Consider the following 15,982-nt stretch of genomic DNA (forward strand, 5'->3'; position numbering starts at 1 on the left):
GGGTAAGGTACATACTTGCTTAGTGCTGACAATATCCTTACGCTACTCTGAAAGCTCAGGCAAGACCTCCTGAAGTTTCCAGAATGAGACAGCTGCTCAAAATACAGAGAACTTGGTGGGCAAAAGAAAGGGGGTAAGAACACACAGGGTTGACATGCTTTAAAAAGCAGCTGGCATTTTATTAGCTTGCTTTTGTTGAACTTTAGTAAGGACATTCTTAGAACAGGAAAGTACAACCAGGAGCATCAAAAACATGAATGGAACAACAGGGAAAGCAGAGGGTAGAGCTGAAGTGTTTTGTAATTTTGTGTTATCATTATGTTAGGTTTTAGTCTTAAAAATACCAGAAGAGAAGGAACAGGAAGACAACAGACACTGGGTCTGTGCAGAAAATGTGGATTCCCTGAACAAGTTTCTTGCCTCAGCATAAAGGAGAACAGCAAAGAAAAGCTGTGCTATTTGTTTCACGCAAGTTTTGCACACAAGATGAGGAGGAAAATTCATAAGAAAACCAAACCTAGAATACAGAATTCGGAACCAAAAGAGAATATTCCAACCCACTAGGAGTTAACATATTCAAAGTACAACTCACAGGCTTGAAAACACAGTATGCACTGAATAATTTGCACAGGAAATTTCACTCGGGACTTGTCATCTGCTGGTTTGTCTCGGGTGTAAGTACCATGGTGTCAGGAAACATCAAGTTTCTTGCAGGACATGAGAGCGCAATGCTTGTGATAGTTATGTGAAAGCTGGGACTGTGCTGTTCCTCTATGTGCTGACTGCAGCATGGTAGTTCTAGCATCAGTAGAGAACATGATTCCCTGGCAGCAATACTGCTTCCAGAAGTCACAGGAGAAAGCTGTGAGCACAATGAATTATCAGATTTTTCTAAGACATCAAGCTCCTCTTTGTCCTCTCATTTTCCTTCCCGCATTCTTCTTACCTCCAGCCCAATCTCTGCTGTTTTGTTTCACATTTCTTCCTCAATAATTAAGAGATGGTTCCTCAGCTGCTGCAAGGCATACACATCTCCCACAGGCAACTAAGGGGACAGAAGGGAAGTTACACAGAAGCTCTCAACAAGCAGCAGGGGCTCTAGCATTCAATTTTTATACTATTTGTGTTAGGTTATATGATAAAACCTCTCTCTGTGATCCTTTGTGGGCATGCAGAGGACAATGGAAGGGTGAAGCGCAAATAATACCCTGTTGGGATACTCCCAGGCCCATCACAGGAGAGTCACCAGCCCAGCAAAGGTCCATCTTCAAAAGTCCAGAGGAGCAGAGGGGTACAATGGCAGGCAGGAAGCCAAATTAAGGACTCCAGGGAAGGGACACCCAGCTGTCCCAGGACAGCTTTAGTCCCACTGTCCAGGCATGAAACCCACCAAGGGGAGTCATTGGGAACAACAATCTGGATCACCTTTTGGACAACAAGGGGTTACTTCCCAGGGGTGTGGGACACTCATAGGATGCTGGGGAACAGTATTTTGAAACTTCACAATCTATATTAAGATAGTCAAAACTCAGCTGAAGATCTCCAACAAAAGAGTTTGGCTATTACAGTACAAAGCAATAGCATTCTCAGGGAGTCAGAACTAAACAAGCACACAGGTCAGGAATGACAAACAATCATGCCTTTTTTTTAATAAAACATGCAGTTATGGCAAGTAGCTCACTTTATGTTTAAGACATGTCTTACAGCACATTTCAGAAGACCCATATTAACCCAGACCAAAATCCCAGATAAACACTCAGCTTTTAAAAGCACAGCTGTACTTATCCATCCATACACCACTACACTATTAAAGACATATTTATTTCAATCCCAGAGGTAGTTCAAGAACTTCATCCAGCAGAGTTCTACAGACCTGTTATTAAAACAGAAGTAGTATTTGGAAACCATTTTGTTGTTGTTTTCAAGCAAACTGGAATGCTAGTTTGTGACAACTAACATTTGCTTTCTAAACACAGCAACACTGCATATTTCAGCTCATAGGCAAGACTGAAAAAAGATTCTAGAAAGTCTCTTCTACCATGTAGAGAAGTTTTTAGTAGTTCTGTACCTTCGCTCTTTCAGAGCACTGCAACACTAGCTTCCCTCTCTAGCCATGCAGCTACAGCAACCTTTCACTCTCTCCTACCAGAGATGTGAAAACAATCCCTGAACTGGACACACAATCTGTAAGTATGACATGTGGAAAAACTGTTTTTGGATACATTGAAGTGCATCATCTATTTGAACAAGCTGCAGTAGATCTTCACAACCTATAATTCCTCTCAATATATAATGCAAAAGGTGTGACACATGCCTCTCCATTTTCCATATATTTCAGGAAATGATCAGTTATAAGCAGCAAGCTCCATAACCTTTACAGGTTGAGAATGCGTTTTCAGAGTGCATCATGTACCGTTCCTAGGCTAAGACACTACACCTATTATGAATGCTACTGCTAGTCCTGAATGAATTTTGAACCATTCCATTCCAGCAGTCATTTAAATCACCATCTACACATCTAAACATAAGGAGGATCAACCCTACAATATTATTGATACAGAAATCCCCCACCATAATGCTAAATATTTTTCAAGATGTATTTGCAAACAGCATTGATTTCCTTTCACACAAATATGGGACTAGTATTAAAGAAATTCTTCAACCTTATCAGTTGATTTATATTCATTTTATTATAAAATAAATACAAACCAAGGTGTTTTTACAGAATCATATAAAAATGTCTACTACTGAGTCAATAGGGTCTGCCTCAGTTTTAGAATAGCACCAATACAGAAGTCGGTTTCACAGAGAAGAAAAAAAGTACAGCAAGAACCTTAAGGACACCTTCTAATCAAGGTTGTACAGAGGAATCTGAAAGACCAGATATTCTCAGGTACACAGGATTGTGCTTATTCACAAATTTCTTCAGCATCCGAAACCTTTTCACCTGAGCTTTGCAGCCTTGGTGTGATACATATTTAAAGTACTTGCAATCTGAGGGAAAAAAAAAAGCATTGTAAGTTATACCATGATACAAGCAAATACAAAATGCTTTCATTGTTTAAGTAGCACACAAACATCTAAAGTTTTCAGTAATGAAAAGTAATAAAATAATCCAAGACATGCACATTAGAGACATAACTGCACCATTAAATAATCTATCCTCATTTGACCCAGAAAACATTTACATATATATAACTGTATGCTGTCTCTTGCAAAGTATTTACTCTTGTTTTTACTCTTCAACTAGATCAGAAAGTAAAATTTCAAGAGAGTGTAAAGCAGCACTGATTTAATACATTAGCTTATTGTGTTGGATAAGGAAGATAGAGGCTCATATTGACACCAATAAGCACAGAAACTTCATTAAAGAAAATCAGAGCTGGAACAATTTTGTTTGCCATCTGGAAATAAAAGCTGGGAGACATTTGATAACATATTACTGAAAGCAAAAAAAAGACTTTCAATATGATAAATTGTTTTATGAAGTCCAGAGGATAAAGTTATAGAAAAGCTGACAACAAACAAGTTGCCTATCAACCAAAAGTCCAAACCAGTGTACGACCCATGGTCTCCACGTGACATTCTCATTCTCAATTTAGCTGCTGCTTCTTGGCCTGATACTCCACTTGGTTTCGGCACATTTCAAACGAATGCTACTAAAGAGGCCATGATCTTCACCTTCTTACAAACTGCTGATGATTTTGACTCAAGAGCCCCCCTGCCTCCTCCTTCCTGCATTACAACACCCCCATGGTCCTTAATGATCAGCTTCTCCCCAGTATTTGCTGAGACACTGCCTAGGATGACATCCAGCAAACAAACTCTCTGCAGTCCTCAGAACATTCACTCAGGAGCATGTTGTGCATTTTTAAAATTGTGGTTTGAAGCTTAAACAACAAGATAAATAGTATTGTGACTGCTCAACAAGGCCAGAAAAAACAGAATTCTAAACCAGAATAAGGCAAGTTATGCAAAATATGCCTTGCTGTCAAGTATCAAACCAATTTAAGCATTTTTCTCATGTTCAGCTTCAAAGACACTTTCCTAGAAGAAACTGCATTTCTTCCAAGGAGTAGATCAGCTGCATCCTGTCTCATTAGGGGTAGAACTAGACTTTATTTCTCTTCTATGTAGTGAAAAGGAAAGAACATTTAGTATTACCCTTTCCCAGTAAGATTCCAGCCACCAGAGCTTTTTCATATGAAAGGCTTTCATTTTCCTGCCAATTCCTTTTTGCCAAGTAACGGCTAAAATGGAAGGCTGGCCACCAGTCCTTTCTGGAGTTCCACTCTTTTTTGATCCAGTCAAGATGCTTCTCAGAGCTGGAGAAAGGTAAAACAAGTTGGAAAAGCTTAAACTGAAATGAAAAGACAATTAGGAGGCACTGAATTTTATAATCAACTTGCTATAAGTCTCATAAATTGCTGGCATAGACACGCTGACCTTACACTGCAGATTGAAACACTAATCTAAACTGAAGAACCTTTTTTTTTTTTTTAATCCCTGGCAACACTAGGGACATGAACTCTAATGCTTATGTCACCCAGGAGGTGAACTCTAGCAGTCTTGTTTAGACTTGGCAATAAAAGATTATGGTGTGAAATGAAACAAGCCTTTGACTTGTGTGCCAGTTTGTCAATAATAACAAAGTTTCTTCAAGTTTGTCAATAAAGTGGTATGAAGGGGCTGGTTTGTTTTAGAATAGGTTTGTGTTACACTATGCATACTCAAAGACTAACTTATCCCAAATACTTATCCCAATAACTGTTATGCAATAAAGACCTTATACCAACCATTTCAGAAAACTACCTACAACAGGGAAGTGATATTCCCATAAAACAACCAAGATGCCCAGTATATTTCAAGATGCTCTAAGGTTGTGTCTTGAAATAAAAAAATGCAGACAAAGTTAGAGTATCATATCATTTTTACTAACTCCATGCAACAACACTCCTAACTTTAATTCACTAGCTTCTGGACCTTAAGAGCAGATGTTGTGTAGGTGGAGCTGGCAATAAAACAGTAAAACACATTAAATTAAGTACTGAATTAATTTACTGTAAATATATAGGGCTTAAAAAAAACAACACCCGGTTTGTCAGTTAAAATAAAGCCTAGACATTGGAGGCCACCTGAGCACAGATTGCCTGAGATGGCTTCTTCTGAAATCAGAGGCCATGTCTGTCAGTATTGGCAAGGATGCATCCCTCCCCAGGGCACATTGGCCCAGCTTTTAAGAATACACTGGCTGCATTCTATAACAGGTACCATCATCACACAACACACTAGTCTGTATAGTACCAGCCATGCCCCTATTGCAGCCTAGCAGCTCTCAAACCAGCTTCAGATAATGCACACATAGTAACAGAGCAGACAACCCAACAACTTGTTCCCCTCACACACCCGAAAGAGGGAGGTTAGCGACAGGCAGCAAATGCTACCTGAACATCTGAATTATCTTATGCTTCCTGCATAAGCATGTGACCTGGTAAAAAAAAAAACAACGAATTTCTCAGACAATGACAATACTGAAATTTGGAATTCTCCTCAATAATAATTCCTTCTTTCCTCCCAATGAAAGCACACTGCAGTCAAGCACTGCCACAGAACTCGGGGTAGGCCAGACAACTCTTCTGTTCACCAGCAGGGAAGACAAAAGCTACAAAGGGTCACTTTGTCAACTGCCCAAAGGTGGAGACTTGACTATTATTTTTTTTTTTAGCACATTGTATCAGAAAGACTTACATTACAATTTGTTTCACCTGTCTTGCCAAACAGCTCCATCCTTTTACATTTTCCTTCCAGCCAGCATAATCCAAGGCTGCAAAAATAACTTCTAGCCCCAGCTGACGTTTTTTTCTTTTCTCTGGAGAAAGATTACACTGATTAACGAATGACTTGGATCAGACTGAACTCATTACTAAGCAACAAGTGAAATACAGTTCTCCATCCTGCCTCCCCACATACTGCTACTTTTCCTATCACTGAGGGTTCCTCCCATTGCCTTCTACCTCTTCCAAGAGATAAAGTAAAGGAACACTTCCTGGCTCTAGAGCACAGCTCATACCAGAGACCCTCTGTTCCTACTCCCACCCTGCTCAAAAACTGCTAGGTCAAGCAACACACACTGCCTTGCTTACAATAGCTGCTGTTTCCAAAGCTCACTAATCGGTGCTTCCAACTGGCACTTGGAAGCATGTTCAACATGTTCTTCCGATGGGAAGGGAACACAGTGCCTCTGGAACACTTCAAATCCTGAGATGCCACCAAAAAAACCCCAAAATAAATTCTGGGACTGTAGGAATAAAACAGACACTTCACATCAGCAGTTCCATACCAGCAGAGTTCTTAAAACACTTGAGCTATCACAGCGGGTAAATATGGGAAAAGTTATGTTTATCAGCATTAATTTCTTCAAAAATCAGACTGCCCTCGTCAGCAATGAAAAATTAGCAGATGTCATGCATGAACAAAAAAATGTTTCATTCAGGAAGTTGTTTTTTTCCCCCCTCCCAAAGAAAAGCAGAAGAGAACATTCTTTATTCAAAGACATTTCACCAATCTGCTGACCTGCTGGAATGTACCAGGTCACAAGACCGACAGACAGCTTGGAATACAACTGATCAGCATGGAAACAACAGTCTCCAAACTGGAAGGCTTTTCTACCAGCTTGAAGATAAAACTCCCTTGAAGAATAGGTCAATTTTGTTCTTTGATCAGTAACAATGAACTAAAGCATAGATCTATCTCAGTTCCTCAGGAAGAGAAAGAATAAATAAATCAGAGACTCCAAAAAGGGAATAGAGACCGTAGCATTCAGAGTAGATTACTTAAAAAAAAATAAAAATCAAGTTGAGATCCTGGCTGTGCCTTACAACAGTTTGCTTTGATCAGCCTTTAAAATAAGAAAGTAATTTGTTTACAGAAGTTTGTAAATGCCTGCTCACACACCCAACTTAAAGGTCCCTGTGATTGGAAAGTGGGTTTGGGGGCTGTTTGTTTAACAAAACTACTTGGAAAAGCAGAAAGGTGACTGCAGAATAATTTCAGAGTATTATTCTAGATTAAGGAAAAGAGCAAAGATATTTAAAGACTTACTTGATTTTTGAAGCATGGTATTAAAATCTATCATTAGTTCATGAGAAGGAACAATATCATGCAAGATCTGAAAAATAAAAATAAAACCACAAGACCCAGATACATTATTTTAGTGTGAAAACTTTTGAAGACTTCTACCCGATCAAGAGAAGCACAGGCTTCAGAGTTTCAGGTGTTTTAGGAAAATTGAGCAATCTCGTACCTTAGTGCCTTGATACAAAGAATGAGTAACTAGGTCCATTTTGCACATCTGTGACACTACTCTGTGACACTACAGATGAAATACCTTGATGGGTGCTGAAAAACACTGCATGTGACAAATAAAACTTTCTCAAGTAACAGCCCAAAACCATATTCAGTGTCACCTCTTAAGAAGGCAACCTAATTTTCCTCCTAGGCCAGTTCTAGCTCCCCTGTCTACTGCTCTGTGCATTGGATCTCTGTTTCTGGACCTATTAGATCAGTTCTTTGATTTGTCACTATCATGTAAGAGACTAGCGTCTAAAGCCACCGCTAAAAAGCACTGAGAAGATAGAATTTCATACACATATGCCACAGTTTAGAAGTCTAAACTTTATGAAAGTGTTTTAAAACATCTGCCCTAACAAAAGCACATTAGTGCCATCAAGTGGCAAAAGATTGCAAATCATTGTTTGCAAGAAGCTACTAAGATCAATGCGCAAGGGCAAGGAAAGCAGGAATTTAAAAGCAACTATACAAAAGCTTAATACAGCAAGGCCTTGTCTGCCAATAGCTAGCAGACATTAACTTCTGTTTTAGCATAAATGCACAGCTCGTTGAAAACAAGTAGAGAAACTAATTGCTAGACAGGATCAATATGTGAAAGAGCAAGCACCTAATCGTTTCTTCAATACTTTAAAGATCAAACTACAACAGAAATCAATGCACGTTATGTACAAGACTGCTGATACAGACTTCTGCAACCATGTACAGACACTCTCTGAGCTTGTTTACTGACTTTAAGTTATACAATGTATCAGTTAAAGGCAAAGCCAAGACCTGAATTCAAAGGCTAAGTAAAGGATACTGTTTGCTCCACCATTAGCATCCATCCAGCTAACTTCCCTCTAACCCTCTGCTTCCCACAAAGCATACAATAGGGTAAATAATGTTACAGAAGTTCAACTGAACCAAACTGTCAGACCACCACGCAACATGAATGACCACAGACTGTATCTACTATATAATATATACCTTCAGTGCAGATATGAGTGATTTCTTTGATTCACCATGTCTCTTCAGGAACTGATAGAGGTAAACGTGAGCATTGGGATTAGCAGGAAACTTTGAGTTGTAGGCATATTCATTTAATACTTGGCAGGCTTCATTATGGTCTCCATAGAACTCCAACAACTAAGAGAAGTTAAGTCTGCCATTAGTTTGCCACATATTAGCAATAAAACTCTTACAAATAATTTTGGGCTGCCACAGAACTATCCAATAGCACAGTCTGTATCTAAGAGTGTAGCATATTAGGTAAGACTAAGGCTAGCATATTTTCATTTTACTGGCTACTCTCATCACAGGTAGACAAGAATTCACACATAGAAGCCACTACAGGAGAAAATTCCTTTAACACTTAATTGTCAAAGAATTACCAGCACTTGCTCACTGGAAAGACACTGAAGCAGCCTGCCCACGTCTTTCAAAAGAACTCAGTGAGAGAACTTGGCAGCTGTCAGCACCAAGCAAAATTCCGTAAGATGTGCTTAGAGAAGTCAGAGCTTATCAGCATTTACAAAAAGTAAATAATTTCAAAGAGATTTTAAGATTAACTTTATTTCTTAATTAGAAATTCTAAGCAGATATTTAACAAAAACCAAACCAGAAGGATTGCATGTTTGGTGTCTTTAACATATACTGTATCCAGAAAAACACTGCCCTGCCAAAAAGAGGGAACTTTTTTCAGGTATTTAAACAATTTCTGTACTAGCACCATGAAAACAAAATATACAAGCTGTTTCTCTATTTCTTTTTCATGGCAATGCACAGATAAACTCCTTTTTGTACTCTGTGCAAGCTTTGCAGTTCTACCAGAAGTAAACTGTGCTCTAAATCAAAGCCAGCGAGAGACACATACAGATGTGTTGTTTTTTTAAATACTTTGTTGTCACCTACACACATATAAAAAAAGCTCCAGACAGACATCTTAATGAAAATTAGACAGGGAAACACAAAAGGAAGATATCTGTAAAACACGCGCTTACATCCACATAGCATTTCACAAAGAGATCCCAGACTCCAGGTATTTTAATAATCTCTTTTAAGTTCATTGCTGCCTTCCGAAAGCAACTGTGCATTTCCTGTTCAACAGACAAGTCTTCAAATCCATTCTGACCTACCAAAACATGAAAGAATGCCACAAAGTTAGCTCTGCTAATCAAAAGGGATCTTGAAGAAGTGATGCAGCTAAGAGATGATCACATTTTGCTAAGCAAGGACTCCAGTCAGAGAGCTTTTAAGAAAAGAGGCCTCAGTTTCCTCTGTATTGAAACAAGAAACCTTTACTGCTCTTCATTCAAACTTATTATCACCCAATTTCAACTTACAGGGCATGACAGATAGTATTCCAAGACAAGATGCTACCAGCACAAGGTCCATAAACCAAATTCAATGCTTAGTTTTCTCAGAAACAAGTAGAGATCCAATGTAACTGATAACACACAGCCAGCAGATATATGCAGAATTAGATGCCACATACAAGTAGCAACTTGCATATCTTTAACTGAAATTCAAACACAAGTTTTGGGGGCTTTTGCTAGCACTCAAAATTCTAGCAGCAGTGAAACACACACCTATTAAGCCACTGCTATAAGTGAACACACTCGTTTGATCATTATTTTAGGTGATGCTAGCTGGATATAAGAAATGTGATTCGGGGGGAGAAAAAGTTTCAGAATAGCATTTCAGGACACTTCAGGAAGTACAGGTCAGTGTGCCATGCTGGCACCACTATCTCTGCCAATATAGCATTATGTACCATCCATACCACCACATTTTGAAGCCTAGTAAAGGTAAAGGTGTCATTGCAAACCATGGTGTCTGCAAGAGCAAGCAAGTTGAAGTTTACAGCTCAATACAAAAACACTTACCATGCTCTAACAAGATGTCCTTCTGCTTAGACCAGCTATAGTAGTCCAACAGTCCCCTGTAAGCCTGAATCAGTTTCATTTCTTTATCCTGAATGGCTGTTTGTTCTCCAAACCTCCAGCTTTCTGCCAGGGACAGGTTTTGGTAAGCTTCATCTATTAGTCCATTACAAAGGAGATGAAAGGCATGCTCTAAGCAAACCTGCAATTCAAATAGTCCATACCACAGTGTTTCACATCACAAATGGAGATATTCTCAGCAATACAGCAAAGTTCTACACAGATGTGCAGGGAAAGGAGAGACTTATTACTGACATGCATATAAAATATTGCAAACACGGTTAGTAAAGTATTTTAATTAGAAGAGCATTTTACACATTCTTTTATCCAAACAGTATCTTTACATGGAATTTCAGAGAAAAATGCAGGAATGGGAGAACACAAGTGTCACTGGGGGCAGGGAGATGAGCCAAGAACCTAAAGTATTTTTTTCTACAATGCTGGAGAAACATTAGTAATTAAAAGCATATCTGATATACAAAGATGTATCCCTGGGAAGGCAACGGGCTGAAGCTCTTGAAATCTGTGAGGCAGAAAGTCACCCATCAGGTGGTAGACACTCAGTGGTACTTTTCAAGGCAGCAGAAAGCAGTTGTCTCAAAAACCTGCTTGTCATTAACAAGTGCTGTACCTATTTAACAAGATCCAGAAATGACCCGAGGAAATCCAGTTGGGTTACATTTGTTGATTTTTCATTGGCTACCCAATCGCAGAGTACCTGAAAGAGGGATGTCCTACCACCCTATCATGTTGATTAGGCACTGAATAAAAGTCTAAACTTTCAGTTAGCTCTAGTAAGCTCTCGCACAGAACTTCCGTTGAAGGCCTTGAACAAATACAACAATGAAAGACAGAAGCATCATCACAAGTGAGAAACAGTCAAGGAAACCAAAACAATATAGATTTGAAGGAGACACCACAGGAAAAAAACTACAGCTGGGCTACAGAGAGGTCCACAGTATAAGGTCCACTGTTTTATATACAGAATAGCTACTCGAAAAGTAAGTGGATAACAATGGCAAAATTTAAGTACAACTGTTTAGTCAGGAGCACAGTGGCCAAATTCAGGACTGGAAACAAAGCTTGGCAGGTGTTAACATGTAATTAGATGTTACTGGGGCATGCATGAAAAAATTTAATTGTCTCAAATTAAAAGATTAAAGGATCTAGGCACTTCTAAGGACTGACAATATGCATCTGTGATCAAACATATAGACCAAATGAGATATGGTTAGGTATAGAATAAGATATGGTTAGGTATAGAATATCATGCAATTGGTAAGTCAGATGTTTTTGGGGGTTTTTTTTTGACACTATTGTCAGTAATACATTTCAAAAGAGAGTTTCAGATACTAACACTCAAGTGTTCAGGTAAACGTGGAAAATCATCAAAACTGCATTAAATACACTCACCTTCAAATACCTTTTTACTCCTAAAGTTTTCATCTGTTCTATGAAAGAGTTGAACTGTTTCATGCTGCTATGGGAATGGTGGCACAAAATTTCAGTTCCTATTCTCCAAATCATCTATTAATGGGGAGAAAGAGATTCAAAAATTACCATAGTACAAAAATGACAAGTCACCATATACACAGTCTTATCAAACTTACAGTTCCTGCAAGATATGAAAAAAAGGTAGATCTGAATTGCAAATAAAACATTAATACTAAGTATTATCTACTGCTATCGTAACCTACGTATTCATCTAGTAGGACTTTTACAGTCATTCAGTGTGTGCTTCATAATTGCTCATTATAAATGCAACACTCCAGCAAAGCTTATGAAAACTGCATTTGTCAGAATGTTCCCCCTCCTGTTATTGAAAAATTGTTTTCCTTTGATATGATCTCACTGAGACACAAGGTATATATAATTCTTTGAACTCAGTAATAAAGACGATTTCCAATTAGATGTAGCTTCCCATCTACATGCACTTGTTTTCAAGGTCTGCCTGCACAATGTAACCAAATATTCCAGCAGGCTAGCCCTATTCAAGTATGCCATTTATTTAACAGCTCTGATCCCTTTCTTCCTGCTGCTATCTCAGTACCTGCTAGGAGTTTTGCAAGCACTGGAGGTGCTTGTAAAGACCTAAATAAGCCACTAACTTTCAAACGGATTTTGACTGATGGCATGCCAGTGGCAAACATTTACTGCTTTTCCATTTTAGAAGACTACTTTAAAATGACTTTTCATAGATACACTCCTCATGGAATTAACTTACACCAAGCCAACCTTTCATCTGTTGTGTCAAGGGCCTATGTAAAAAAAACACAAACCAAAAAGAACCCAACAAAACCCCACAAAAACAGCCTGCAAAAGCCCAGAGAACTTTTCAAGAGCACTGAGCACTCTGCCAGGAAAAACAGACAGCACTACAGATTCTCAGCACCCCAGAAGTGAGATCTTGGCAGAATTCAAGCTCCAGCAAGACTGGTTAAACCCACAGCAGAGGCATGACTGTGCAGAGGCAGTCTTTTGGTGAGTAATTGGACTCAGGCATGCTGCCCTGAGCACTACCAATGATGAGGTCTGCTGTACTTTCTGCAGCCTGCCATCCAAAAGTTTCTACATCAGCACCTGAAGAGTTGCTTATTTGTTTTTGGAAGTGTCAATGTCTTTTTTTTTTTTTTTAGAGAAACTAGTTTAGTTTATGAGAGTTGCCTAACTTTTTAGGTCTTCTAATACTTTTTTAACTGAAAAAAATTAACTAATCACAGGCTCAATTTTAAGACAAATGTTAGTCCTGAAGTATTATAAATGTTTCTTGCAAGTATTTTTTCAACTGCAAAATAACTCTGATAAGGCACATTGGCTTACCTCTGACGGACCCATGTATGCTGTAGAAAAGTCTTTCTCTAGTGACTCAACATAGAAGGTCAGAAACTCTGCAGCCCTTTTCCACTGCTTTTGTAGCATGGCATCCTGAATGTAATTTAAACACACTTCCTTACTCTTCTTGAAGTTTAATTTGTGTTCATGGGAAGATGCTAAAGAAACAAAACAAACAAACAAATCAACCAAGCCCACAACTCTCACAGCCCTTATTCGGATAACAACGTGCCTACCATTTCAGTAAATCTATGATCTCTCAGAGACAAGAGAACATGATCTTAAACTACGTGGTTTTGCAGTTAAACACACCTACTAGTCTGCACGGAAGCAAGACTATTGCAAAAGCTGGAAACAGAATATGAAATGGCATTTTCCACAAGCAGCACACATCTGTGGACACTTGAAACAGTAAACGGCCAATTATTACACACTACTACCCTACTGGAATTAGAAGACCATGGTGCTTTGATAACTTCACAGTACATTTTGTTATATTTTGGCAACCATTCTCTTCCCTTACTAATCATCATCTAAGTTTGTGGCCCCACTGTGCTGAAGATTTGCATACACACATACAAACAGGTCATTCCAGTACCAAAGGCTAAGCAATTCCCACTATAAACAAAGATGAATGTAGATAATTATTCTCTTTTGAGTACAAGACTGGAAAGAGGCCACCTACCCTTATTACATGGATACTGGTTCCTGTTACAGCACAAACCCGAAGCCTCATTTCCACATCTGTTTAAAGCTTACAACTGTATGCCATGGTCTAACAGGCCCCTACAACAATGCTCAAGCTCTAAGAGCCTTCTGCAAAGGACACGCAGAGCTCACCAATCCACCTCCTACCTGAATGCTGCAGGCAAGGGAGTAACTCAAACACTGGCTTGAAGCAGTTTTATTACAGCTCATTCTACAAAATTACCTCTAACCGACCTACCCATGGATCTAGTCTTCACACCTATTTCTAACCTCAAAGGTTCCAATAAGAAAACAAAACCCACAGGGAACACCACAAGATTAAATACAAGGACCGTGACTACTGTAGCTAAGTCCTACTAAGGAAGATCCTGAGAAGTCATCTGGCACGGACAGAGCTGACTTTTCACTACAAAGCCATTTTGAAACAACTTCTCCAGAGGTTTTGCAGTCACCTGCATCCACAATGCTTTTTGTTATCTGTCACCTCATCGGCCCGGGTTTTACGAGTAGCGTACACGCCGCCTTCAAGCTGCCGGGCAGGCGGGCCGCCCACACGCCTCAGCGAGCGGGGACCGGGAGCAGCCCCGAGGGCACCGGGAGCACCAACCGCCTCCTCGGCGGGAGGCCGACGGCTAAACCGCGCAGGGAGGGGGGCAGGCCGGCCACACCGGGGGCAGAGGGCAGGGGCGGGGGAAGAGGGACGGCGGAGCGCGGGGAGCCGCGGCGGCAGGGCGGGGACGAGCGGGAGCCGTGGGGACCGCGCCCGCCGCCGGCTACCTCCGCCCTTACCCGGTCGGTAGAGGTGCGACGGCAGAAAGGGCAGGTGCAGGGTCGGCAGCAGGGCGCTCCCCGCCTGCGCGGCGGGGCTCTTCAACACCGCCGCCATCTCCGCCGCCTCCTCCTCCTCCAGGAAACTGTCCATGGCGCGGCGGGCGGGCCGCCACGCCAGCGCTAACGGCACCGCAGCGCGAGCCGCCCGCGCCTCACCGCCGGGCTGCGGCGGGCAGCGGCCATCTTTGACCCTAGCGGGGGAGACCTCAAGAGCCTTCAGCCGCTCTAAGCTTGACTAAACCCAGCCAAGCCGAACTCCAGCACGCGGTCACCCCACAAAAAAAAAAAAAAAGGCAGCCCGGCGGGCTCAGCCGGAGCTCGGCTTAAGGGCGACTGGCCCCTCACGCTGGCAAACGGCCAGGCCCACAGCGCGCAAGCGCGGCTCTGCCGGGAAGCGCATGCGCCCTCAGAAACATGGCGCGACTCTGCCACCACGGTAGAAAGGGAAAGAGGGGGAAAGCGCCCTTGCGCATGCGCGCTGAGGAAGCCGGGCAACGCCGTCGCCATGATGGCAGGAGGCCTTTTTCTCTGCGCGCCTGCGCGGTGAAGGGGCGTGGGTCACGTCAGCGGGAAGGCCCGCGAACGGCGGGCCTGGCCGGTGTGGTGGGCCAGGCCAGGCGGTGCCCCCGCCTCTTCGCGCTTGGCTTCGGCCTTGAAAAAGGTGTCTTTCGGCCTTAAGAAAGGTTTCGTTCGCCCCCGGTGCTCGGCACTTGTGGCCGCGGGCAGAAAGCGGTACGGGCCTAGGGGGAGCCCCCGGCCGGCTCGCGCCCGGGCCGACCGTCTGGTCAGGCGCTGTCAGGTTAGGGGTGAACCGAGCAGCTGGCAAAGCTGGGCATCCGAAATAAATCCGAAATTAATGGAGAGTACAGATCTATCTGCAGCTATCGGCTGGAGCAAGGCTGAGGGCAGCAGGATGTAAGGATGATGTGAGCCCTGGAGGTACAGTCAGCGCAGCGCAGCGGGCAGCAGAGGGGCTGGGAGCTTTCTGAGCCCCTGCCGAGGGAGTGTGGTGAGGGAGCCGGCCACTAAGCCCGCGCAGCTGCTGTAGGCCAGGCGTGCTGGCTTTCCTCTCTGCTTGTGGAAGTGGGGAAATGAGAAATGCTAGCGAAGGGTGAAGCAGGAGGGATCAGGAGGAGCATGGGCAGAGAGATGTTTAATCCTACACGTAGCATAATCAGAGTGTTACTAGAAACATGACTAATGCAATGGTTACTGTAAAAGTGATAGTTAACTGGATCCCGTTGTCACTTTTTCCATTAGCTGTATTGGTACTTTTCTGTTAGTTTGTAATTTAGAACATCACGTTCTACAGAAGAAAAGGATTCCGAATAAAAAACTTG

The 15,982-nt window shown here is 41.7% G+C and overlaps 1 protein-coding gene across 1 annotated transcript; it reads right to left on the reverse strand.

The window, feature by feature from the left end:
• Positions 1-1,749: 1,749 nt before the first annotated feature.
• TAF1A (TATA-box binding protein associated factor, RNA polymerase I subunit A) lies at positions 1,750-14,875 on the reverse strand. The gene is made up of 10 exons (XM_049833955.1): positions 14,601-14,875; positions 13,092-13,261; positions 11,685-11,798; positions 10,215-10,413; positions 9,330-9,460; positions 8,317-8,475; positions 7,102-7,168; positions 5,749-5,869; positions 4,165-4,325; positions 1,750-2,994 (listed from the first exon to the last, which is right to left on the reverse strand). Exons 1-10 carry the CDS (start codon positions 14,731-14,733, stop codon positions 2,852-2,854), a joined length of 1,398 nt encoding a protein of 465 aa, XP_049689912.1. The 5' UTR covers positions 14,734-14,875; the 3' UTR covers positions 1,750-2,851.
• Between the last annotated feature and the right edge of the window lie 1,107 nt (positions 14,876-15,982).

The sequence above is a fragment of the Accipiter gentilis genome, chromosome 30 (assembly GCF_929443795.1).
Source record: "Accipiter gentilis chromosome 30, bAccGen1.1, whole genome shotgun sequence".
NCBI lineage: Eukaryota > Metazoa > Chordata > Aves > Accipitriformes > Accipitridae > Astur > Astur gentilis.